General features: G+C 38.8%; 1 protein-coding gene across 2 annotated transcripts in view; it reads right to left on the reverse strand.

Moving 5' to 3' along the window:
• Window positions 1–236: 236 nt before the first annotated feature.
• ryk (receptor-like tyrosine kinase) overlaps window positions 237–27742 on the reverse strand; it is a 65038-nt gene continuing 37532 nt past the window's right edge. The window contains exons 8-16 of one of the 2 annotated variants that reach the window (XM_015380984.1): window positions 26276–26359; window positions 21902–22027; window positions 17915–18001; window positions 15808–15877; window positions 12859–12991; window positions 10691–10800; window positions 10436–10595; window positions 5683–5819; window positions 237–1336 (exon numbers count right to left, since the gene is read on the reverse strand). In XM_015380984.1, the coding sequence (XP_015236470.1) occupies window positions 1225–1336; window positions 5683–5819; window positions 10436–10595; window positions 10691–10800; window positions 12859–12991; window positions 15808–15877; window positions 17915–18001; window positions 21902–22027; window positions 26276–26359 (1019 nt within the window). In that variant the 3' untranslated portion in view covers window positions 237–1224. The remainder of the gene's footprint in view (window positions 1337–5682; window positions 5820–10435; window positions 10596–10690; window positions 10801–12858; window positions 12992–15807; window positions 15878–17914; window positions 18002–21901; window positions 22028–26275; window positions 26360–27742) is intronic. The other variant, XM_015380985.1, reaches the window with a different exon arrangement.

Here is a 27742-nt window from a genome sequence, read left to right on the forward strand (position 1 = left end):
GTGGGCTTGTTTGTCTTCTAGGCTGAATAAACCAGATTTATATTTCAGATTTCAGCATTCCACTCCAGCAAACTGCTCATCCCTAATTTCTTTTTCAGGAGAATAAAGAGTCAACACAAAAATCATACAACCTGTGAGGGTTAGTTAAAGAGTCAGGTAATATTGAGCTGCATTAATTTTGAAGCTGTATTCTTTAGGAATAAATAAACCAGTTCCATGTTTTTTTAAAAGATCCCATTTTATTTGTGGATATGAATTTTGGGAAGCAGTTTACAACCTTATCTCAACATGCAGTGACCATAAAAACACATCACAAAGATGTAAAAAAGGTGGAGGAATACAACGAGAGCACGCTGGTTGGCAGTCATGTTTTCACAGTGATTGATAGCATAACGGTTTCTACAAATCACTCAGAAAATTCAGTTTAGGGCTGTGTTCTGACACAGAACAATCAAGCTTATATATTTATATATAAAAACACAATCTGAGGGAATAAATCAAATGTACAAATAAAATCCAAACTGATGTGGATTTTTTTTTTTAAAGCTGGTTTATGCGTGTATGGCTGCGGTCCACAGAGCAGCCGTAAAACCAGCCGGGACGTCGTTCCCACCGAGTGTTAGCACGATAAAATTGCAGGAAGGGAAACTCATCCAGAGGAAGCGCTGTACCGTTTGAAGAGCTCTCAGAAAAATCCCAACCAGCAAATGCCTGAGAGCGGAATCCAGGTTACCTCTCGTACCGAGCAGGAGCTCAGCATACCAGAGCACCAGCTGTACCGATGAGCCGTCAGAGTCTCGTTTAGGAGCAAAACCCGTTACACAGAACTAATTTACATGGTTTTACTACGTAACAAAAACTGTAGAAAACCTGTTCTGTGAGCATTGTTCAGTCGCACGTAAATGATGAGTCATACGGTGGAGGAGAGCTTTCCGTTGTTCCAGTCCTCTGGGGGGAGGAGGAGATGCTTTGAAAGCAAATGACACAGCAAATAGAAAACAAACCTTTTTACTCCTCTATGATGTAAAAAGGTTATAAAAAAAAAAAAAAAGCAAAAATAAACTGTACAAAGTTAAATTCTCAGGCGAGAATCTGCTATTGCATCAGATAAGGCACATTTTTATACGTGTTCCAAGTGAGTAAAGTCCAACCGCCATTCGTGTTTGATTTTTTTTCTTCCTTTCTTTTCTGTCCTGAACCTTTGTTTACATAATTACGCCCGTTTTACACGTAGGCACCCAGCGCTGCGTGAAACTCTGTGAGGCACTGAACGAGCTGCTGGAACTTGGGCCTCTCCTCTGGGTCCAAAGCCCAGCAACAAGCCATCACAGCAAACCTGCGGAAAAAAAAGATAAAACATGTCAGAAAACTATGGATTCATACCTGAATTTTCTGCAATACAATTTGAACAGAAAGTAAAACAAGAGGCTAGCATGGCAGCAGACAGATCTCTGCTGTGTTAAAAAAATATGTGAGTTTGATTCATCACAACATTGGGAACCTTATTCTGGTCCCGATGCTACTTCATGTTACCCCAACATCTGTTAAAAGTAGAGCTGAAACAATCAGATTAATCATGATTGATTATTGAAATAATAATCAACTAATTTAGTGATGGATTAATCGTTAACTGGAGTAAAGAGACTGTAAAACGGGTCTTTAGCTGATAGAGCAACCCATCCTGAGCAGCAATTACAACAAAATGGTACAAAAATATGTAAAAATGCTGAATTTAAGGTAAAAAAATGTTTGCCCGTTAATATGTTCTATCCAGAACTCCTCAAGTTTTAGTTTCACCTGCTTTAATTAATGAATCTTTTGCTATCCAATTATTGATCATTAGTTGCAGCCCTAGTTAAAAGGTTTAAGAACAGATTTGGTTATCTTAACAGATTCTGTTGCAAGAAACCTACAGATTCTATTAGATGCGTTCAACATAAGATTGATTTCTCTCCCCCTATTTTTCCAAGTTATAGCGTAGCAGAAGTTTGCTTTCTGAGTCAACACAGCTCCCATTCTTTGGGTGCATGTCTCTACCTGCTTTGCACATTTAGAAACTACATTTCAGATTTTTTTTTAGTGCAAATAACTCAGTAGCTCAATATTCATGCAACAGATACTTATTTGGATTTAGAGTGCGCTTTCATGGTAGAAAAACAGCAAACACAACTTCCTTTTTGGCCCACTTTTGGAGAACACAATATATATCCATCATCATGAAGCTGTGAATCTCTGTTGCTCCCCCAGAGTTACCCTTTTTTTCTCTTCCAGCTTTTAAAATAAGCTGGACATTTAGAGCTCATACCATCCGTCTGCTGTAATGTTCTCAACCAGACCTCTGGGAAACAACTGAATTTATGCTAATAAATTAAAATAATTACTTTATTCACCTAATAGTTGTTTTTTTATTTAGGAATAGTAAATGAGACTGAATAATTAATCATAACTTTCCTTCCAGTTCACAACTCTGCTCAACTTTTTGTTGATCTCATTAATTAAACCTCAGCTAAAGTGGTTAAATTTAGTAGAAACGTGAACAAACACGATCACTTCACGAGGCACAAAGTTTGAACTCTCCCTTGTTTTAATCAGCCATCCAACACAATTATAACATTCTGGTGATCAGTGACTGGGCGCTGCATTTTATTTAGCCGCGAAAAACTTTGTTCTCCTCCAGTGGGAAGCTGGTGACCTCGCCAGAGTTTCCGTGTGAGGAAACAACCTGCCGTAAATAACAGTCCGTAAATAACAATACAGCAGTGAGAAAATGATGGCGGTGGGCGAAGGCTGCTCTTTATACTTGACAGTTGCAGGATGTTGATAAGGGTTATGTCGCTGGCAGAAGCTGAACGTTTCAGTTTAATCCAGCCCCGCTGTTACATAAACACCGTTTGATCAGGAGCACACTTCTTTTGTCAAAAGCTTGTAAGAACAAGTCTGGCTGCAGCTCAATAGACAAACACACGCTTCACTGCAGGTGTCTGCCAGCTGATGTTTATGTGTTTATGGGAGATCCTCCAACCTGAAGTTATTTCCTGGGTTTCTGTGAGTAGCTGGACTATTTAACAAACCAGAGGAGAGTAAACATCTGCTGCTCAGTTCTGGGAACAATTTCGTGCCCCAGAAATGTTTAGCTGATTGACGTTAGTGGCATCGCCTGCGTAATAATGCGTAGGTCCTGCTTGTTCTCTTGTTGAGACACAGCATGCGGAGGGTTCACTGAGGAATCTGACACCATGATGTCGATCATTTCAGATTTAAACTAGAACCAGTATGAATCAGAGGCCAGAATGAGGCTGAGGCACTTTATTAGGAAAACTCATCGCAAAACAGCTGAGTTTGAATAGCGTGGATAAAGGAAGTAAGAATTTGAGGTAAAAAGAAAACTAATAATGTGTGTCACTGCGGTTTGGGGTTAATCTGAATCAATTTTATACATCATAGATCACTTTAAAGCTAGGGCTACATTTTAAATTTTCTAGCAAACCTTTTCTTTAGTTAAATAAAATTTCAGTCTCAGCATATTAAAAACTAAAAAAGCTTTAACATAGGGAAAGATAGAAATAATAAGTGGCTACATAGAACTGATCATGGCGCACAGCTATACCCAATAAAAAATATCTTAAAACAAACAAAATAGGGTATGATCATAGAACATTCTCTATTTAAATATAATGTAATATTAAAATGTACCTTATTTTGAAAAGAAAAAAAAAAAGAAAATACATTTTGCTGCAAAGCTGGTTAGCATGTGATGCTAACTGGTAGCGCTGCTCTCAGTAGTCTAGACACCCCAGTCCAGTGTTGCCAACTTATTGCAAACTATTTTTCTCTTTGACTTTAGCGAGTTTAGCGACTAAGGAGCGATCATGCTAACGTTTTGATAGCAGCGAGGAGCACCGTTTCACAGGCATCAGAAAAGTCGTTTTGTCAAAAAAGCAAACAGATCTGCTCTGTTTACACACTGCTAATGTATTTTGCGTTCACAAAGCTGCAGAACATTTTACCCTGGATTACAAAGCAGGATATAAATATACTTTTATTCAATCCTTGTTTTTTTCTCTCTAACTGTTGCCAATTACCTGACTACTACACAGCTTGAATGACTTCTTCACCTCATCTGATTACTGTTTTTTTGGTAAACTTAGATGGATGCATTATGGATTCCATAAAAATCCATACATTATATCATAAAGTATGTTGACTTCCAATGTCATTTTAACAACAGTGACATAGTTAATTATTATCGTTTGGTTTAGGATACCTATGACCCAGTTAGCCCACCAACACAGATAAAAATTAATCCTAGAGGAAACCCTGAAGGTCATTGAGACTGTTGTATGGAAAATTGTTCCTGCCAAAAACCAAGAGCACACATTTTCAGTTTGAGAGCAGGATTTCCTCTATTTGCACTCTGCTTTTTTCTCAAATATTTGTTTCTGCTCTCAGATTTAATGCTTCTTCCAGACATTTTTTCCTTTCGTTTTCTTCATTCTTCTCGCACACAAACCACTTATACTTTGTAGTCGTTACTTTGCAGGTAACGACTGAAAAAAAAAAAAAAACGCACAGTGTACACCCAGCTAAAAAGACTGAAAATGGTGCGGACAGTGCTTCAAATATACACCAACAATCCTGAACTGCATTGGCATCACAATAAGAAAATAAATACCTCATGAACAATAAACTGATAGAAAAAGAGCATCTAGATGGAAAAACACATCAGCTGTTAATATCAGCCCAGTTTTTTCTGACGTGACCCGATACTGATATAAATGCTAATATTGAGAGCATCCTTACTTCGTTTCATCTTTTTTAATGGATGCAAATAATATAATAAAAAGTTTAAATAAAATATTAAACTGAATAGGTTTTTTTTCAAGCTTATGGGAAAACTGGATTTTTAATTTTCATTTTAAGTTTGTTTTCTAGTTTGTCAGATTATAAGGTTAACATTTTATATTTCTACTTTTCTAGAAATCTCTTCTACTTTTGTAGAAATTGATTATCACAGAACCAGAACTAAACATGGAGAAGCAGCATTTAGTTCCTATGCTCCACTTATCTGAAACAAACTTCCAGAAAACTGTAAAAGTGCGGAAAGCCTGAGTTCCTTTGAGTTCCTAAAAAGGATTGCCTTCGACTGTTTTAGTTAAACAGTTCAACTGAAACATTTCTTTAGTCCAACTGTTTAGTCCAACTGTCTTTTTTGTTTCTGAATTTTTATTAAAGTTTTTTTTCCTACTTGCTTTGATTCGGTTTTATTTTCCTATATTTTAAATCATGTAAAGCACTTTGCATTACCTTTGTACCGATTGTGCTATACAAATAAATTTGCCTTGCATTTTACTTTGTAAATATCAAATCATATTGACCCCTTTCTGACTCCAAAGACATCTACATGAAAGATTTGACATCCACATCTAAAACAGGGCGGTACCTAACATCACTATCACTAATGCATCGTGGTACAAGCTGAGAGACAAACACTGACCCAATTAACCATGTGATCTAAAAAAAAAACACATTATTCATCAGAGCGGACCGCCTGCGTCCACAGCTGTTTAGTTATTGGTCCTGTAAACTCTTCACCCCAGATGAGCCAAAGTGTTTGATCTGGTGCCTTATAATCCCCCCCAAACTCTTACAACCAGTTTATGGATCAGCAAACTATGGACTCACAGCTCGTCTGGACAGTTGATGGGCTGTGCTATTCTGTAGCCGTCTTTCAGGTAGGCAGACATCTCGAAAGGGTCGATGTCGACGTAGGGGGTCTGCCCCAAAGTCATGAGCTCCCACAGCGTCACTCCAAAGGCCCACTGTGAACACAAAGCACATCAACGGTTACACAACTGTTTACCACCCGTCTTTCTACAGTCAACACAAGCTGTTGGCATCCATATGTTTTCTTTTTACAGGATAAACATCACCAGCGTTTGTTTAACGAATGAGGAAAACTATTGCTGCCCATTTGTTTTTTAAATGTGCCACGGTCATCGTGAACAATGCGAGGAAGTTATGTCAAAAAGTACTTGAAATATAAATCACCACAGCCAGTTTTTGTTAAGAGGCCGGAAGAATAAACTGTGATTGTGGCTGTTATGAGAGCAGACGTGTGATGCGTTCAGGGTCTTTAGTCGGTGGAAGTCTGCTGCAACTGTTGCTCCTCATGATGAGCTTTGAAGAGAAAACATATAGAAGAGGTGTGCGGGCCGATGCCAACGTAGCTGGAGGGAAGAGCGGATATCTACAGGACAGGGAGGGGCTGCTGCTGACACAGCAGGACTCATTAGGATTACTCACATGCATGGATCGAGTGAAATATCATTTCATGGGTGATTTTAATGAAGGATTAGCGTCACAAAATAGTTTAAAGCTAAATAAAGCAGGTTCTGCAAAGATATAGGTTCTCTAAAGTTTTACCTTATACCGTAATTCAATGAGAGGTAAGTTAACTGTGCATTAAATAGTTCAATGACTTCTTTCATGAAACATTTAATTATGTTTTAAATTAGTATTTGGAAGAGAAATTTATTTAATGGGATGTTTATTTACATTCTTTTAAGTTATATATCTATATTATTTCAACCAGTTCATTTCAGGCTGTGTTTCTTGTGTCACGCCTTGTTTACACAACTTTTAAAACTGAAATGTTTTGTAGAGTTTCTACCAGTGTTGCACCGATGCCATTTTTTGGCCCAGATACCGATACCCGATACCTGGCTTTGCAGTATAGGCCGATACCGATACCATCTGTTTGAAATTGATGTGTGTGTATAGAGAACTGCATACTACTTGGATGTAAAATAATTGCCATCATGGCTTTGTGAAGCTGCTGCCTACCTTTGTGAAGCAGGAAAAAGACTAATACAAAGTGTATCCAGTAGAACTTTTTTTGCCTACCTGGAATGGGTGACAATAGTTGAATAAACTTTTGGCTCTCAAAATGGTATCGGTGCTCTATTTGTTGTTAGCAACAAATAGAGCAACACTAGTTTCTACTGTTCTCTCACCCAGTGATGATTGTTTTCTTAAAGATTGGGTTTCACTATTATTATTAATAAACACCCCGGTCTCAGTAGTTATGAACACAGTCATCGCCTATGCTCAGTGTGACTAAGTGATTGCGTGTTTTTGCACAGTTGCATGTTTTTGAATCCCCCACAGCAATAATATTGCGATAGCGACGCCTTAATATGGGAGCAGTCAAAAAGACTTGCACGCAAATTGTGTCTATCTTTTGTGTCTTGTGCACTAAAGCTATAATTTAAATGTTGGTGGAAAAACGAACAAAATGGAAAGACAATCTTGTTAAAATTGATCCTCTGTGGTTTAAAGCCGGGCTTACACTGTGCCATTTTTTTTAATCCTTTTCGGGGCGACTCTCCAGTCATGCTAGAATTTTCCGATTGACCCAACTTTCAGCCCGACCGTGCGTTGCGTAGTGTATAGGGGGTAACGAGGGGCGTTCAGCCTCTCACAACCACCTTCCGATCAGGAATCATGAGGTCGGGAGAAAATCAAACATGTTTGTGGGCAGATCGCTCTGTGCGAAAACAGGGATTCTTCTTCTTCTTCCTCTCAGATGAAAACACAGAAGCATGGCGGGGGTGTGAGTGAAATAGAGATCTTTCTGTAAAATTGACAGAGCATAATAGCCACATTCGCTCAGCCATGTCTTTGTCATCTTACATTGTGGCCTTTTCTTTTTAGGGCTTTCAGCATAAAATTGCACAAATTGCCAAGGCAGCACGTTTCACTCTAGTAAGCTTCATGTTCCTCATCTACTGGTTTGGCTTGCGGATAGAGGAGCCAGAGTAGCGTCATTTCACTGCAAAGCTGAGGCCGACGTGGTTTTTAGACGTACAATGTTAGCAGGTAGATTGCATCAGAGTGTCGTGCTGCACATCGTGAGCTGTGAACTCACACTGTACAAGAAACCCTGCGGTTTCATCGTACGGTGAATGCCCAGCTTCAATGAGGCTTTAGAGGAACTTTTGACCCAAATATTAGCTTAATTTGAGACGTATTCAGAGATTTTTCAGGTCAATATGAAGCCCTTGGTCTGCATTGATGCTCCATGCAGGCTGCTCTTTCAAAAAGTCTCCCATCTAAGAGTCACAGCGCTGCTTTACAGCAGCCTAAAATCCCCCTAACACTGGAGCTAACTAAGCTAAGAGTGTTTGTTAGGCAACATAACTGACCTAACCCTAACCTGATCAGACATCTTTTTGGTTCTCTGATGTGGGACTTAATCTGGAGAGGCAAATCTAACCTTGAATTGGTAAACAGCCTCATGAGTTCCCTGCTGGTCCAAAGTGGTCAGCTTTCAAAGTCCAAAAGAGAGTTGGAAAGCTGTTTAATTTTGAGACAGTGCTGTGTTAAGAGGTCTAGATCCCCTAGTGGCTATAAAATACACAGCATTCAAATCAAAGTTCAATACATTTTTTTTTTAGAGTTGCTTTTAGCTGTTAAAATTTTAACTGAGGTATCAATGGTTTAAGTTTATGGTCCAACTGTTTTATTTGCTTTGATACCTGCTTTTATCTTTACTTCCTCTCCTTCTTTTTATTGTTTACCTCACATAAAGCACTTTGAATTGTCTTTGTACTAATTTGCTCTACATAAATAAACGTGCCTTGCCTTGATTTGCTTTGGATTTTGGAAATCCATCATTTGAAACGAGGTTCTGCATTCTGTGGGAAATTCAAACAGATTTCTTTAGCCGAGCTACTTGTGCCAAATGCTGATGGATGATGATAAAACAATTTAAACTAGAGATGTGTCCTTCCTTTTTAACAACCAGTTCTGATACTTGAATTAAGATTTCTGATACCAGAGCTCTGTGTGCTTCAATGTTCTCATCATTACTGTTGACCATAAACTAATCTCTACTAGCAGGTTTATGCATAAATGTATACATTTATACAGCAAAAGGCAACTTTAGATTAGAATAAGGTCTGAAAAGGAGGTTGTAGAAACAGTAATTAGTATTAACAGGGTAAAACCTATGCAGAAAACCATTATACAGCTGCAAGAGTTCAAACTGAACATATTTATTAACTCAAAGACAGATGCCTATAAAGGGGTAAACTTTCCTGCTGTTTGCAAAATTGTTAAGCTAACTTAAATTCATCATAAATAATATAGATCTGTTATTATGGCCTACTTTCCCCATGAATGATCCACAATTTTCTTTAAAACAGGGACGGACACGGATAATATTGGATTGGTGAATCTCTGCTTTAAACTTTAGCTTTTTAAATATCGGTTTTTAAAAAAAAAAAAATGTTTTGTGTTAGAATTTTTTTTTTTAATCCAGGCTACTCTCTCACACATGGTGTTAAGTTAAGTCTATTTCTTATTAAGGCTGAAATAATCGGATTAATTGATTATTGAAACAATCATCACCTAAATTAGTAATTCATTAATCATTAACTGAAAAATACAGATTCTATCACATGCAATTAGCTGAAAGAGCGACAGCAGCAGAGCAATAATTATTACAAAATTGTGAATACATATATATTCATTTATTCATATAATTTTAGCATTTAATATAAACTGTTTTTGCAGTGAAGATTAGTTTTAAATTCTGTTTAAATTCTTTAAGTCAACTTTTGCGATCTGATTTTCAAAAATCAATAAAAAAAAAAAAAAGAACCGACAGACGAATTGGTTAGCAAATGAATCATTCTTGTACACATAATGGTAGATGGCAACATGAAGGTAAGGAAACAATGCTGGGGATTCTGTTGATTAGAGCTCCAGAAGACATGGCAGAAACCAGAGATCTAGAGAGTAACATTTAAACTATGAACTTTGAGAAAAAAAGTGAGTTCAGCTTTCTCTTCGGACTGTGATTGGACAGGAAAGCTCTTCAAACATCAGGAGTCACAGCGTGGAGAGCAGGACGATGATGAACAGGAAACATCCGAGCTTAAAGCCACTGCTAACATTTCCAGCAAGTTATCAACAGTGCGACAGTAACTCTTTCATCGCATCCATCTTCAAATGTAGTGTGGGAAAAGGCAAGGCTAAAGGTATGGAGTATTTATATGAGGAACAGTGATGCAGAGGGACTTGTCGGGACTTTCCAGGAAGCTAAGCTGCTTGGTGACGATGGGCCTCTATAAACCATGAGAGGTATGGAGCAGCATGACCATAAGAGGAATGCTGAGCGACACAGGCAAACGTCTCTGAGGATCCGTAAGTAAAACCTCCAACTTGCTATCTTTAGACAGATAGGAGGGCAGAACCAGTAATCCACGGTGGTCTGTTCTTCACCTCCCCTTCCCTTTGAAGCCATGAGCAACTATCAAAGAATGCCCAGAACACAATTGGTACTGTCTGCTGGATGACCTTTGGGGCGTCAGGCTGAAAACAAGCTAAGCTGAGGGACGGGAAACTCTTCACCTGCCGCTGGGTTTCTTACCACATCGCTGGCGCTGGAGAAGTCGTTGTTGAGCAAGCTTTCCAGGGCCATCCAGCGGACAGGGCGGTTCTCGTTATCCCCCAGGCAGTGGTAATCCATCGGAAATAGATCTCGAGCGAGGGCGTTGTCTGTAATCTTCACCTGCATGTTGTCGTCAATGCTGTCAGGAGGACAAGGCAAAGATCACACACCCACCCCCAGTGGAACAAATTATAAGTCGGTGAGGACGTTTGGTGCCAGGCCGGAGGCACTTACACACAGTTCCTAGCAGCGAGGTCTTTGTGGATGACCTCCCTGCGAGCCAGGTAGCTCATTCCACACGCGATCTGGATGGCCATGTAAACCAGGTCCTGCTGAGAGATTGCCTGAAAGGAAATGAGAGAAACGCAGCGACAATGAGGAGCTGAGAGGGAGACGGGAAACCAATGGGACTTTAATGTGGTGAAATACATCATCTGTGTCAAACTTTATTTCCTCTCAAACAAACTCAGTGGCACAAGTAAAAAAAAGGCTTTAGAAGATAACATCAGCATATCTTGGTTATCACAGCTTTTACAATTTACTTTGATCAACAGCGAGGATGAACTCTGCAGGTTTATATCTTAGTTAGCTTTGAAAATCAGTGATCTGTTTGCAGTTTCCTTTAGAATCGACATTACACGGTCACTATAGTATTTCATAGGTTTGTTTAAAATGTCCTTAAAAGATGCAATTTTAAGCTTGGATAGGTAGATACATATTTATTTATTTATAATAAATAATTATGACCATCTGAGTAATCTCACTTTAGTGACTTTAACCAGTGGTGAGAAAGGCTTTTACACCACTGATTCACACTAATCAGAAACCAACCAAACTGTTGAAATCTTTCCTTTTTCTAGCTCTGATGTTTCAGAGAAGTTGCATAAGTTGCTTTTTTAGGTGGGTGTTGAAAAATGACACTGTTTTCAAATTAAGTAGGAGTTATGATGGCATCACATATCCAAGAGTGTTTATATTTTCATCAAACACAATTAAATTAATCTCGTCTTCGGATCATGTTGAAAGGCAGATAGGATTTTTCTGACTGACGTCCAATCAGAAGACAGAAAAGACTTTGTTGAAACCAAAAGTCTCACCACAAATCCATCTTGAAAGATTCCCTCCAATATGTCTGTCTCATAACATCCAGCGAGTCGAACCAATGACATGCCAGCAGGGTTTTTTGGGGCGGGAAATGTAGGAATGACAACAGGCAGAAGGGCCGTGCCGGGGCTATACAAACATGGCTACGCTGGACGACTCACCTGTTGATACCGCAATTGACTCAGTTTTATCTAAAATAGCGACAATTTCTAGTTTAAAAAAGGATTAAAGAGAAGCTCTTTGTGCATTTGTAGATAGGAAAGATGTCGGCCCTTTTCTTCTGACAGGATTTTGAAAAGGTTTGATTTATCAGCTTACTCTGCTAGATGTGAAAACACTGAAGAAGCTGCAGGCGAATCCTATTATGATCATCGTGTCTCCGTTGGCAGCTCTCATGGATGACCATGTCACCCAATCGAAGTATTGTATTAAATGTCCCTCCTTTTCACGGACAGACTGAACGGCAGCCATCCCAGATTGATAACGTAGAACTTAACTCAGTTCTACACATATCAATCTGGCAAATGCCAGGTTAGATTAACAGGCTTTTAGTGAGCTACAATCAACAGAATCAGTTATATGGAAGCATGGAAACCTTTAAAACCTGCAGGACAGCAGCCCCTTGAGGTCCGACATCAGACAATCCTGGTTTAGAATGATTTCAGGCCACAGTGGAATTAAAAAGTCTTTTTTTGCATCTATAAGTGATCACTCAGCCTTAAAATTGCAAACAATCTACTGCAGATTTCAAGCTCCATAATTTATGTTGACATTAAACCCTCCACAATGTATCTGTCTCCCAGCGAGCCAAAAGCACAAAATGAAAGGAGAGGTCACAGATGTTCTTACCTGAAACCTCACAAAGAGCTTTTGATTCATGCAAACAGATGGCAAGCTTCGTCTTGTGCTTGTGAAACGTTTGCCTAATCACTATCATGGAGTTGATTGAGCGGTCGGATCCGGGCTGAACCTTAGCTAACCAGATCAAAGCCTTGCAGGTTTCACTGTACAAAAGTCTGATTGTCTTTACAAACAGTAAAAATCTTCGCCCCGAGGACAGGCTTTATGGCTGTATAAACAGTCTGTGTGATAAACGGTGTGAACAGTAGTTACTGTAGGTGCTATTTATCTGGGGATTGCTGCTGAAACACAAACCACTTTTCTTTGACACAAATATGGAACCTGAGATGTTTTCTAATTGAGGAGCTTTATTCTAATATGGTTGTTAAATGCCTCACTGCAGCACCACGCATGACTTGTTTTTACTTGAGCACTTTATCCACACCTCACAGCCTCACCTGAGGGTTGTTAGCCTCGGCTAGCTTGCACTGACGCAGGAACAGCTTAAGATTGCCCCATGCCATGAAGGGCAGCAGCACCATGGGCTTCTCTCCCTCCTCTGTGCACACGTGACAAATGGGCAGCAGGTTTCTAGAGAAAGGCAGAGGCAGGGAAACGGGGTCAGCGAATAACTCAGCAGATTTACTGTTTGTGAAGGAGCTGCGGTTGAAAAGCACGTCACCCGCTGAGGTCATCTCAAAGCATTCAGGAGGAAGTGTTGGTTGAATTTCTGAAAGTGCCGACCACATTATTAGCAGGAAGCACATAGTCACCATTTTGAAGTAAAAACACAAAAAAGGAGCACCTCATGAGGCTAATTAAGAAAGAAAAGCTGCACGTGCAACTTTAGCATTTATGTTTTGCAGCTTTTTTATTTTCATTAACATACTGTACATTATGTCAAAGTGTGAGGAAAAGGTGAACAATCCAAACTCTTCTAACCCCAACAAGAGGGTGCGGCGTGTAGAAGCTGTTGTTTCTCCAGCGGTTTTGAAACAAAGCTGACCAAAGGAGGGGAAATGCTAGAAAACAAAATGTTCTGGTTGATATTAAAACTCTAGTTTTACTGCTGTTGGGAGTTATAATAGTTTATTTTTTTTATGCTTATTGCAGACAGTAACCACAAGTCTACAAATTCTCTAAGATGTCTTTTTTCCCCCAGCCTTGTTTATTAATCTTTCTTCAAAAAAGTTGTCACGATAGTCTTTGCAGAAACACCTACTTCAGGCTGCCCCTTCTTTATAACTTTGCTTCTGTTCTACAAGAATTGAGGATATGAATTCATGCGCTGATCTCTTAAGATCCAGCCAAAGGATTTTATCAGGCTGATGTATGGACAGGACTGTCTGATGTTGCCAATCCCTGGCACTCAGATAGATGCCCTCTAATTGATACCTGCCTCTGTTTGCATCAAATGAGCCCATATCATCATTCTTCCTCAACTGTGCTCGACTTAATGCTCCTAGTCTTCAAACACTGTTGGCTCGAAGACCTTTGGTTAATTCTGTTGCAACTTTTTGAATTAAAGTTGGATGTTTTCATATTGTTTTTAAAGAGAAATTTCAAATTTCAGCTGTTCTGTATTTTTTTTTATAATTAACAATAGGGATGGGACGATTTATGAAAACCGTCAGAATCGTTCGGTTCGATTGTCTCGGTTCGGTACATGCGCTGCTCCTTTTTCTCATAGGCGAAGCGATTACACTCCAGAGCAGAGGGTGGCGGTACTGCGACCAAAGCCAACCACCAGTAGTAAACAAGAAGAAGAAGAAGAAGTGAAGCAGCTTAGCAGGGAAAAAAATCAGTTGTTGTGGAGAATTGTGTGGGTATGGCGAGTGGGAAAGAACAGGAGTTGGAAGACGCGCCAGCAGCACTTTATAGGTCTGCTGTATGGGAGCGCTTTCCATTTAGAGTGACCTATGATGACGGCGGAAAAAGAAAGTTGTGGATAAAAGTGCAACAGTGTGCGAGCATTGTGCAACACGTTTTGTTTATGCTAACAGCAACATGACCAACATGTCATGCTAACCCCGAAATCCCTAATACTCCATCAGCAACCTCCACTCCGCCCCGCTGCGCTTCAGACCGCCTGCTCAAAGCAAAGCCTACAGCCCCCGCTGTGGCTCCCGTCCGCTCCCCTCTGAGTCCCTTGGAGATGGTAGAGAGCATGCGCGAGATGATTAAATGCAAAGCAGCAAAACATACGGAAATGATCCAGGGTTTCTGCGGATCATTTAAAATAATTTCAATCCATTTTTTTGGGGGGGATTTTTTCATTAATCCCATACATTTTTATGGGATTTCGGTGTAACAATCAACATATACCGAATCGAACCGAACCGAAAGCCGTGACCAGAAACCGTGAATCGAACCGAACCGTGGATTTTGTGAACCGTTCCACCCCTAATTAACAATCAAAAAGATTCAGCTTGGCACCTGATGTCAGCCAATGCATCTTGTTCGTTAGAAATCTACTACTTACTACAAAAAAAAAACAACCGCCTAAAATATTTTCTGCTTAAAAATACAAATACAAATAGCTTTAAAAAGACATTAACCTCTCTAGGTAGCTTTCATAAGGTCATTAGTGAGTCTTTCTCTAAAAAAGAGGTGCTTAGAAAGTAATGATGATTGAGATTAGACATTTTTAGACATGATTTAGTTTCACTCAATACTTTTTTTTTTTTTTTTTTTTTTGACCAAACGTTTCATAGCCTTGTGCTGCGCTGGTGGCCAACCACCTCGCCAAGTCATACAGTGGGTAAATTCTAGCTTTGTAGGCCTTTGTTTTTTTAAGCATTATCAGTTATTTGTGAATAAAATTGCAAAAAGCAAATGCAGCTAGGGGAAGCTAATAGCCATTCTGACAATCATTGCTGCTACTTTACCTCCTAAATCCGATAGAAGATTGGATAGAATTTTACCCTCAACTTTGCTATATCATCATTTAAAAAGTGTTTAACAGGCATTAAGTGATGCTGAATTCACCTAAATACTAGCGATCAACTGATATGGATTATTTTGACATCAGTATAACCGATCGCCAGTATGTTGGTGGCAGATTTTTGGGGGCTAATTTTAAAGGCAGATTTTTCTTTCTCTATTTATGGTGAAAAGGACACATTTGTTATGCAACACACTTTCAACTAAGACAAAACATTCACAATGGATATCATACGAAGTGAGCAGTAATGCATGGCCCCTAAATGCGCCAATGTATCGCCTAAACATGTGCGTATGTGCCCATGGAAGAAAAATAATGCAAATATCGGCTCAAAAATTTGGTCAACCTCTATCAAATACATCACTGTTGTCAATGTGATTGGTTTCTTTTTTTTTCTTTTACACAATTTTTTCCCCCTTAATTGAGAAAGATCAATAAACCTCAACCAACTGCTTCTACTTACCTATGATGAAGTCCTCTAAGTTTACAACTCTCAGTCAGCATCATGGTCACCTGCACCTCTGAGGCTTGATCTGAGAATAAAAATAAAAGTGACTTAAACACAGACTTGGATGAGTGAAAAAGGCCTTTATTCTTTATCAGTCTGTCATCCAGATCTCCTCTCTCCCAACAGTCATCTGCAGAGGGAAACTGCAGAGGAAAACGGACCTGTGCCAGTTTTTAATCAGTGTCCGCAGCCTTGCAATCATCTGGTACTTATGGAAACGGCTATTGTTCTTTTCCCACGAGGCATATGAGACGGAAGCAAAGATTTCTAACAAAGCCATAACTGGCATTGAAGATATTGTTCATAGAACGGTATCCACCCCGCTCTGAGTAAACATGAGAGAAAGGAGAGGTCAAAGGGAAGCTGGCAGCGAGAGCCGACACATGCCGCTGTTAAACTGGACGTAGCACACACTGTCGCTATTTCAGATTCGTGCAAACCAGCTGCACGAAAACGACTTCTGAGTCATTCTGTGGGCTTATTTATGGGAACAGGAACCATAAATGTTCATCTGCTGAAGCCATTTGATCTGTGGTCATTAAATCTGTCCCACTGGTTGTACAACCGATCCCAAAAATAAGGAAAGACACATTTCCACTTCCAGTAGCATGCGTTTACATTGACTTCTTATAACAGGAAATAATAGGGATGTGCAGACAAACAGTTGTAGGAAAATGCTTCATAGTAATTATTTCATTAGTGTATGTATAAAAACGCTGACTGAAATATCCACACTTCTGCAAATCAGGCACAATCTGACCACATAACTCCAAGAGGGCATCAACGGCTCATCCAGGAGGGCGTTAATCTAAAGCTCTGCAGACCTCTTTTACCTGAGCTAAACCTTGTGTTTGTGATTTTGGGTAAATGAATGGCAGCTATAAATCTCTGATGCCTTTGTTTTATGTTGAATCATAGCAATCAATAATTTATTTCTTATATACGTGAAAAAATGCTGATTAAAATATATCTATGCTAAAATATAACTGCCCGTTTGGAAATTAGCGCCATTCTGACCGTATCAATGAAAATCACAACAAGCACCCTGATGGACAAAAGTCAACCCTAAAAGCTTCTGCATATCAAACCGAGTAGTTCGGCTGACCTTCACTGTCACGATGAAAGATGCCAGAAGACGGCAGCAGCTTTCTGCTGTATTAAGTATCTACTTTCCCATGTAAAGTTTCGCTGTTCCTAGTGAACACAACTATCCCCACATCATGATGCTGCCACCACTATGTTTTACAGAGAACAGTGTTTCCAGATGATTAGCCTCCGCTAACAGCACTGAAGAAACTATGTGCATTCAGAAAAATTTTCTGTCCTCCGTCCAATCGCAATGAAGCCTTAAAGGGCAACACCGGTTTTTTTACATTTGGCTCTTGATTTTACGTTATTACATCATGTTCTACTCACCCATATGAGTTTTGTGTCATTTGGAACCGTTCTGAAGATATTCCATTAGGTTATATCCAAGTAACGTCTTCCTATGGGCAACGACTTGAAGGCACAAACTGAACTGTTCATAATTTATTCTTTATGGTACGCCAGCATTCATAACATGTAGGCGAATCACTGTCCCCCAGACATCTGATCTCGCTCTCCAAATGGAATTGAACATTCAGATTAGCTAGCCGAATGAATGGAAGGGGTAGAGCGTAGCTGCCTGGTGTAATGTACATTGGTTAAATAAAGTTTTTTTTTTTTTGGAAAAAAATAAAAAATCCTGTCCAAAGCGCAGATGACGGAGTATCTTCAGAACGGTTCCAAATGACACAAAACTTATATGGGTGAGTAGAACATGATGTAATAATGTAAAATCAAGAGCCAAATGTAAAAAAAAAAACGAAATTCCCCTTTAATATTCCATTAAGAAAAATTCACTTCCAGTAGAATTAGATATTTTACACAGAGGGGGCGGTATAATTCTATTTTACGTGAAAATATAGACAAAAAACGCTGGAAGTAATGATGCGTCTTTGCTTAAAGAACATAAAGAATAGGTCAGTGGCACTATAACATATTTGACTTAATTGGACAAACTATAGCTGTCAGCACATACCTTTCACCGTCTTTACAAAGACTTGTTTCTCCTTGGTAGGGTCCTTCTCATCTAGCAGCACTCCATGGAAGATGCGGCCAAATGTGCCTGATGGAGACAAAACCATAGGTTTTAAATGGGGGGGGGGCACATGAGGCGTCTCATTCATCTACTGAAAGGTCATCTGGCCCACTACCTGCCACGCCAGGCTGATCTGTGGACAGAAGTGGACGTGTCTCTGACTAAAACACTTTGTCTCTTTAGAGGGATTTAGGCAGCTTTGGCTTCTGTTGAAAACGTCTCTAAAAAGAGCAGCTCAGCCGACCTTTCATCACTTAGGAGGACTCAGAGATGTGTTGATTATCTTAATGTTGTTACAACACCGCCTTAGGGACAATTTCGGAGGTAAAATGCCATTATAGAACATAAACTATCTAGATAAACTTGGAAAACAAATGGGAGCTCCAGGGCAAACTGAGCCTTCGTTTCAACAGGAAAGTAGACGAAGCTTAAGAACAGGGTTAGGGTTGAAGTGTCTCCCTCCCCTCTTTACCCTCTTCATCAAGCCTGTCTGGACCTGCAGGCTCCTGAACTCCACACTCACTTAACCTCAGTGAAACAGAACCTTGTATGCCATGCATTTAGCCTTTCATAGTGCATAAAAAAAATAAAATCATCCTACATTATGTCACATAAGGGTCTCAAACATTCAGGTATTTTAGAAGGATTTCATTCATTAGACAAACACGAAAGGAGAAAAAAATACCAGTGAAGAAAAAGGAAACATTAAACCTTTTTCCTTTTGTTTATTTGAACAAATAGGAATCTGAAGTATGGCAGCCTGCGTATATGATACAGGATAATTAATGAAGCTTGTGGTTTTTATATGATAGAACAGAAATTAAAACTTTTTATATCTATACCTGTGAAATGTGCTGTGTGAGCACAGCAAAGTGACACCTGTGGAGAGATCAGCAAGGAGCAGTTATAGAAAGGTTAACATCTGGATTTAAGAATAACAATGGTAAGGAAATTCTTTATTTGTTCATTGCTTCTTAGCAGTGACTCTCAGCGCTTTCGTTTTCCTTTAAATGGTGCCACATTTGTAAGGATTTGGAGGTTAAAACTAAAGGGTACTATTTGGAGCTGCTTCATTTTCCATAACGATACATGTTGTAACTTATAGTTGCATTAGTATGGTCTTTCTTTGCGATAATCGGTTAACGCCGCTGCACAGACCCAATTGACGACTCCAATTTTTTATTTTGAAGCCTTCTTTAGTCTTTATAGACGAAGCAGAATGCCTCATCGGATGCCTCAGGTATTACCGTTAGCTTCACCATCAATGTTTCCCTGGGTAACATGTCTGCATCGAAGCGATCTCACTGCTGGCATCATGTCACTTGCAAAGACAACTAATGTCATTTATTTCTTCAATGTTTAAACAGCAGGACTGAAACAATTAATCTGATTAATCATGATTAATTGATTATTGAAATATCATCAACAAATTTAGTAATCAATTAATCGTTAACTGGAGTACAGAGACTCTGAACATAAAGCTTTAGCTGACAGAGGAACCCACTTAGTGCAGTAATTATACCAAAATTGTAAAAAAAAAAAAAAAAAAAAAAAAAATAGATAAACATTTTGCATTCAAGATTTAACAAAATATTTTTAGTTTGTCAATATGCTCTATCTAGAACTACTGAAAAGTAGTACTGTAAACGTTTTTTCTGTCACCTGGTTTAATTTTGTTAATAGTCTACTTTAAGGAACTTTTGGCTAACAGATTATTAACAGATTATTAAAAAAAAGAAAATCAACAAATTACTCAATTTGCAAAATAATTGTTAGTTGCAGCTCTATTAAACAGCATAAGGTTCTAACAATTTCAGCATCAGTGGAAAGTTTTATCAAACCTGAAATATTCCAGAACCACTTAGAGTCTATAAGGAAGGCGTCACACAGTTAGATGTGAATTTATTAAACACGGTGCTAATATACTTATTTGAAAATGCAAATATTGACACTAAATGAAGACATTTCTGGGAAACATAAGCATATCCAGGAATTTCTGAATTCAAAGCCACTGTAAAATACACACTGCATACTTCTCACATTACATCTTAGACATGATCACTAAAAAAACATACAAGGCAAAAACACACAGAGTCTACTGATGGATAGTGTTGTATACATGCCCAGTGTGGGCAAAACCGACAGAAAGGGAAGCATAGCGACACCATGAAAGGAGCGGCTGCGAGGAGGTCATCCTGATAGAGCTGAAGCAATAAACAGCTGTTATTGGGCTAAAACCAAGCTGAGGAAAGATGTTTGGAAACATAAACGTCAAAGTCCCCCCTCTCAGTGTGTAACATACCGTTCTTGGCAGGTTTTCACCCACGGTGATCTGATGAGGCACGCTCGTCCTCTGCAGAAAGCTACAACAGCTTTCCAGCTAATGTCAATACTTAGAGGGGTTATTAAAAGGACACGTACTACAGAGAACGTCTTTGTTGGTTATAGCCTCTGAAGGATGAAATAAATAATTTAATTGAAACTCCTTATAGAGTAGGTTAAAAATTTAACAAGAAAGCGCTGGTTTGTCTCCAAGGCCCTGAAAACTCCTGATTATTTAATCTAGCCCTGTGTGAGGAGGAAGCCCTTGGTAAATCATTGATAGGCACGAAGCGTTCTTTAGAAATTAGGATTAAGGAAGCCGTTTGAAGGCCTTTGCTATTAGATAAAACTAAGAATAGTTGTGAACATTATAAGGCCTGTCCAGCAGGCTGAAATTATTCCATTAAGGCATCAGGACTCATCCAGGAGGGCATCAAATAACCCAGAATATAATCTAAAGCACTGCAGAGACAAGCTGGGGTTTACAATACTCCTATTGTTCATTATTCTGGGTAAATTAATGGCATCTCTTGGACACCATCACTGACCCTTCACACCCTCACCATGGACTGTTCTCCTTGCTGCCCTCTGGGAAGAGGCTTCGCAGAATCCACTGCAGGTCCAGCAGATTCTGCAACAGCTTTTTCCCCACTGCCATGAGATTGCTGAACTCTAAATCAAGTCACAGACTCTGCATAACACTAACGCCAAACTAGAAAGAACTCAACTCAAAAAAAGTCATAGAAGAAAGATGTTCTACTGATACAAAGGATATTAATTGTTTAAAATTCTTCCTCCCAACTAGATTCCTAACACAGTGACACCACAGCCAAATCAGAGGTTGGGGAAGGAAGGGAAATCTGTTGCAGAGATGTTGGGAGGCCCCACTGTGCAAACCTGACGCCAAAGAGCAGAAAGTCCTGGAGAACTCAATGGCAAAGTGGACTGGGGGTTCTGGCCTGCCTGCAAGGTCCATTAAGGATAAAGACTTTGTGGATTTGATTAAACAAGCCGACAAAAGGCTCAATGTGTACAGAGTGATATATGTTAAAGAGAGAATCAGTGTGTGAAGTTCTATTCTGCACAGTGTTATATAAATAAAATAGAGAAAAAGAGAATCAGTGTGTGAAGTTCTATTCTGCACAGTGTTATATAAATAAAATAGAGAAATAGAGAAGCTGTGTGTGAAGAATTTTTATTCTGTATAATGTGATATATATGTTAAAAAAACACAGTGTGAAGAGAAGTTCTATTATTTACAGCATTGACTAAAATGACAAAAATGACAAAAAATGACTAAAATGACTAAAATTTGACTAAGAATAACATTGATCTTTGTCATTGTGACTAAGACTAAGACTAAATTTAAAAAAGCTGACGAAATGAACACTGGTGCAAAGGGGGGAATGTCAACTCTGGAGAAATGGGACACACAAGCACCTGAATGCATCAACAGGTGTGCAACTGAGGAACGAATACTGGGAATACTGGGACACGGCCAAAATCCTACCAACAGGCTTAACGTTTGATTAGAAAAAAACAATACAAAATAAAATATTTGCGATAAGGGTAAGTAAGTTCTACTGTCAAAACAAAGTGAGATACCTTCTTGTAAGACATCTCGCAGGGTGACTCTGTCCCTTGAGATGGCGATGTCTTTCACTTTCGCCTTGGCCTCCATTAGCGTCACGCTCCTCAGGTCGTTCTTCTCTATTCGTAGAGATGGGTAACCTTTGAGGGGAAGAAAGGAAAAAAAATCAGGTTATGCAAACAAAATTCCTCCTGTTCAGTCAAACAGCCGCTGCACTTCAAATAAATTGTGGTGATTACTAGAAACAGAATGAGTAGGATGATGTGTAGTGCCTTACACATATTGCATATATACAAATTCATGCAAAGTCCTGTATTACAGCACTGTTATTACATAATCTTCGCATGTCCAAACTGTCAACAGCTGTAGGCGCACACAGTTCCTCACACTGGAGAGACGTAACAGAAAATGGCAAATGTTGCCTCTTTCAAAGGCCAATGATGGCTGACATATTGTCTTCTTATCCCCTGAACTACCAGCCAATCAAACCAGTTTAACCTTTTTACATTTTGTCACAATAAAGCAAACAATGTCATTTATTGGGATTTTATGATAGACAAAAACAGGCTACTAGGGATGTCCCAACACTACTTTCTGCATTTAAGATAAAATACCCATATGGCCGCTTTGGCTATTTACTGATACTGATATCAGTTTGAGTAATACAGAATTTTATTACTAATTATATAGCGTTGAACGATAGAAAAGGTTTGATCACGTGACATTAATCAAACAGAGACCAATAATTAAAGTCAGTTGTGAGAAAAACTCACCCATTTCTTATTCAAAGAGTTTCATAATCTTTAAAAAAAAAAAGGGAATAGAAGCAAAGTATTTCTATGAGCTTTTTAATTTTAGAGTTATTTTAGATGTATTCCAATATTCACTTATATCCGACCGAATTATTACTATCAGTATGGGAAGGGGACGGCTCTACATGCTGCAGTATAATTTTGAGGTGGAAACAAAACATATAAAAAAGTGTACGTTTTTGTTTTCAGCCTTCCATGTAGAAACTTTATTTTTATTTCTAATAACAGCAGTTTAACGGCAGGGCAGTAAAAGCTTAGAACATCCAGATACTGAGATTTCAGTTGCATGTTTGGGGCTGTAGTTCTACTGGAAGGAAAACCTCCGCCTACGCTTTTATCAGTTAATCTATTTTTTTGTTTTATGAAGATTTTATTTTGGAAAAATCTGGAATATTATTTCCAACAATTCACTCCAATTATGTTTGGTTGCAGTTTAAATGAAGGTAACCTCCCAGATTGTGCTTTTGTAGAAGTTAAATGTAATTTATTTTAAAGCGAATGAAGCATAATATTAGTCTTTAGATGGAAAAAGTTGGAGAACACTGTATTACTTTTTTATCAAATATATCTAGACAGACAGACAGATGGACAGAGACATAAAAATAAAGCATGGTGGAAGTGGGAAGGGATATAATCATAGAATATAGGATTTATTTTTAATAAAAAAAACTCAACTAAAAATAAACCAAATAATATAAACCAAAGATTGCAAAAAAAAAAACTTGAGAAATATAATTTTTAACTTCAAATAATAAAGCCAGATAGTAAGAAATGGCTCAATACTAAAAAGACACAGATTTATTTTTTTTTTTTTTATTAAACTCATAGGTAAGTAGATAAGACTGACAAACATGAACTTTGATAAACACAGAACAGGTTTAGGCTGCCCCCTACAGGCCACTGAATGAACCCCTCCTTAAACCAGGCTTAGGAAGGAATAAACAAACATGGAGACATATCAGAGCACTAGACGGTAACAAATGCTCAACAGAGAGATTGTAGTTAAGGCAGCTGCATAAACAATAACAAGCGGATAATAAAGAACGTCAGAGACTGATTTCTGCTTTCCATCGGCCCTGTCAACGCTCAAGGCACTTTCTTTTGGAGAAAAATACACTTTGTACTGGGAAAAAAAAACAAAAAACATTGTTAGTTTGTTGGATAAAAAGTTGATTGGATTATAGCAGAGAAAGAGCTGTCCAAACGGATAGTCCTCATTTTCTTAAAACTGCATATCAGCTTTAGTTAATTGTTTTCTAAAGGACAATTTATGCTTCTGATGCGTAGCCTCTGCAGCAGTCAAATCTGTCTCCGTGCACGAACACGCCCCCCGCGCAGAGGTTCTGCAATCGTTGTTGCGCACCTCAAAAAATCCTGACTATGCTTCGGACGGTCGCAGACCTGCGCAGACCTCAAGCGGAAGTGCGGGCAAAAAGCAGCTGTGACTGGTCCTTGGTATGCCTTTCCGGCTGTCTGTGTGGTCGTCCTTCTCGGTTCGGTGCCGGGGTGGGCCATTTTTAAAAACCCAGGAACAATACAAAGTACAATGGACACCTACGACAAAAGGTGGAAGTACAACCACTTGTAGGATGCCTCAGACAAATTATATAAAGATGCCAAGGCCTCTGCCAATTCCTGAAGGGAGATCAGACAGGACCTTTAGCGGGATCCAAAGGAGTGTTTACAAAGGTGGAAGAGACTGAGAGGTAAATATGTGAGTTCTCGAATAGGCTCCCCCTTGCGCTTTGGCGGGAAACTGCTGTGCGTCCCTAGAGATTCCAGACCGACGGTGCAGAAGCATACCAGCAAAACCGGTTCATGATGACCCGAGCGACATTTGATGTGAATAAAAGTTATTCTCATATGTTTGGATCCAACGTTTTAGAACTTCAAACCTTACATTTTTCTGTACCCCATCACAGCAAAGGGAGGAAAATGTGCTGCGTGGATGGTATTAATGCTATTGCTCAGCTTCAGTGAGGTTTGCAAAACCCAAGTCATGAGGAATGAAACGTGGTATCAAAGCGCATGTAAGAGGAAGGAAACTATTTTCAGCAGGGGTATGTCTGCTGCAGCCTGGTGTGAGACTGCAGCTGACGGATAACAGGAAGGCTCACTGAGGGACAGCAGAGCTGCTCAGTTTCATCCTGTGGAGCTCTGGCATGGAAAATGTTTGCAGCATTTTGCAAACCTCAGGGTGAAGGCAGGGTCTTCCTGGTCAGTGGGGGAAAAAAAATCCTCCAGGTCATACCAGATGCTTCTGACAGTTAGAAACAAAACTTAAGTAGTAATGTCATTTTAAAGAGTGAATCATTTTTAAGCAAATAGCAACGAATTTAGCGAGTTTTTGTTTTGTTGTTTGAGACTTTGGGAACAAAACAAAGCGGCCATTGCGTCTTTGGTCTTCAGCAAGCAGAGAGTGCAGCTTGAGGACCTAATGCTTTGAAAGCACCAACAGGTGGCAGAGGTTAGCCTCTCAGTGCAGCGGAGGAAGACAACTGTGTCGGTTTCCCCTTTGAAAACGAGTCACGCTGCAGAACAAAGCTTGGAACAGATTCTTCCCTGGATTACACAGCAGGATGTCAATATAATATAAACACAACCTCTGGGTCTGTCTGCCATCTTTAGGTTAAATGTCATAAAAATGTATACGTATATGCAGTTTATGTTCAGGTAAAAGTTTTAAACATATCTTAAGGGATTTTGATCACTTTCTGTCTTACCAATATTGATATTCCCCTCTCCTGGAATTAACATACTTTTTATTTGAGATATAGTTTTTTCTTTTGTATTTAAAATACATTATTTAAATAGCTTTTTTTATAGTTTTGCGTTAAAAGTTATTCAATATGTACTTTCAGTCAGTGCTATTTTTTTCTTTTCCTCATATTTGATTTAAAAAAAAAAGAAAAGAGTATCTGTTACGGTACTAATACAATACTGGATCGATAAGGAGTATGGTTTGTAGTGGTAGGATTATAACCCATTTAAACAATTGAGGACTGATCATAAACTTTTTGTCATAAATAACTGGCTTATTAAGTTTACTCAAACCACTAAATTTTTTTATTTTATTTTCCTAAAACATGAAATAAAATTGAGCATTCATTTACTTTTAAGGGTTGTAGTAAATATAGGCAAGGAAAATAATTTGGGGGCTTCTATTTATCAAAGCAGGTTGTCAATGTAATTCAGAGGGAGACAAAACTGTGACATGGGTCCATTTCTGAGGAAAATCTTTAAAAAAACAAATTTTTGCTGCTAAATTAGACCAGAAGGCTTTTTAAGTATTTAAGATGGTAAAGATATGCAGCTTCTTGATATTAACACATCAATAATCAATTAAAAAAGGCTGAATCCTTGTAGGATCCCTGCAGATCGATGGTATTGTGACTCCAATCTGCTTCAGTAAGCAAAACCCTTTGCAGAGTTTGTTGCTATGGTTACATATTTTATCTATCCAAGCCAAGCTGTGTTCTTAACCCTATGAAGGAGCCTTTGACCTGGTTAAATGTGACAATAAAGAAGTGTGTGCTCAGACATTGTGTTTCTTTTTTCTCTTCCTAGCAAACTTACTTTTGGTTTCATGAGGGGGGGCACCGGGGTTTTGGAAGGAGGAGGCAGCAAGCTGGAGAATGGGAGCAGAGCCAGGGTGATTGTCTGATGACAGGAGGGGGAGGCAGGGAGTGGAAAGAGGGGGAAAGAGGGAGAGATAAGCAATTACAAGGATGGCACACACAAATTCAAACGGCACCTGGATGGACAAATGGACACATCTAGATTCTGTTTAGACGTCCTTTCACTCTCACAAAGATACATCCTTCATAAAGCTGTGGGTTAAAGCATTGGTAGGGGACACAGACAGAGAAAATGAAAGAGGGTTGGACTAAATGCACAAACAGTGAAATGTAGATTGTGTCCACAAGAGGGCGATGGCAGATCAATTATTGACATTTTATAACTGGTTCTCAAAATGATGCAAAACAACAACAAGAGTAGAACAAATACAGAAACTTTAGGATGAACTAAACTAACTAATTGAACAGTAACCCTCCCCCTTTACATCTCTGCTACAGTCACACATCAAAACTGGTTGGAAAAAAAGAAGAAAAAAGTAAAAGAAAATCAAACAACAGAGTAAACCAGCAAGTAAACCAATAAATCCAAAGCAAAAAAATATTTATGGTTAAATATAAACAAATCCAAGGACAACAGAAACCATGCTTCAGAACTTATAATCTATTTTTTTTTTACCCACAACCACAACCCTAAGAGCATATGACGTGGCATTCGAACGTCCAGCAGGTTTCCTCTCAGCACCGTCCCCATGTTTATATGATCCTGACGTCTTCCAGCTTCTCTCCCCCTGTTTAATTAAAGCATCCTCAAAGAACCTGGTATGGAGTCTCACGAGGGTCAAAAGGTTCAACTTCAGTCTAACCCGAACAAACTGCTACAGCTGACATATTTCAACCTACCTTTAGGTTTTAAATCATTGTTTGATCTCTATTATAAAAACAAATTGCCTATACCATAAGAATTACGAGAATAAAGTTATTATATTACAAGAATTAGGTCATATCATTAGCTACGTTTATATAGTCACAATTTCCTTGATCAGATCAAAGCCTTGGCTGATCAGAAATTCAAATTCTGTTTACATGGACACTACCGTTCAATCATGTTAAATCCTTTAAGCATGTGTGAAGCTGTCGACTTTTCCAGAATAATTACAGGAAAACGTCATGCTAACGTTGCACACATGAACAGTGAAGATTATTTTACTCCAAAGAACTGACTTGGTGTGCAAATGGACGCCAATCGTAATGGCGATCAGCAAATACCATCTCTTTCTTTCGGAATGAATTTAAATTTTTTTTGTGACCAGGTTCACATAGCAAGTGAAAATAAAGTCCCTACATTATAAGAATAAAGTACTATTGGTAGAATAACCTCATCCTTTGACAACAAAAGTATGATATTATGAGAATAAAGTCATAATTTTCTAAGAATTAAGTGATAACACTGAGAAAAGAAGGACTA

The sequence above is a fragment of the Cyprinodon variegatus genome, unplaced genomic scaffold (genome assembly GCF_000732505.1).
Source record: "Cyprinodon variegatus isolate N-32 unplaced genomic scaffold, C_variegatus-1.0 Scaffold226, whole genome shotgun sequence".
Lineage (NCBI taxonomy): Eukaryota > Metazoa > Chordata > Actinopteri > Cyprinodontiformes > Cyprinodontidae > Cyprinodon > Cyprinodon variegatus.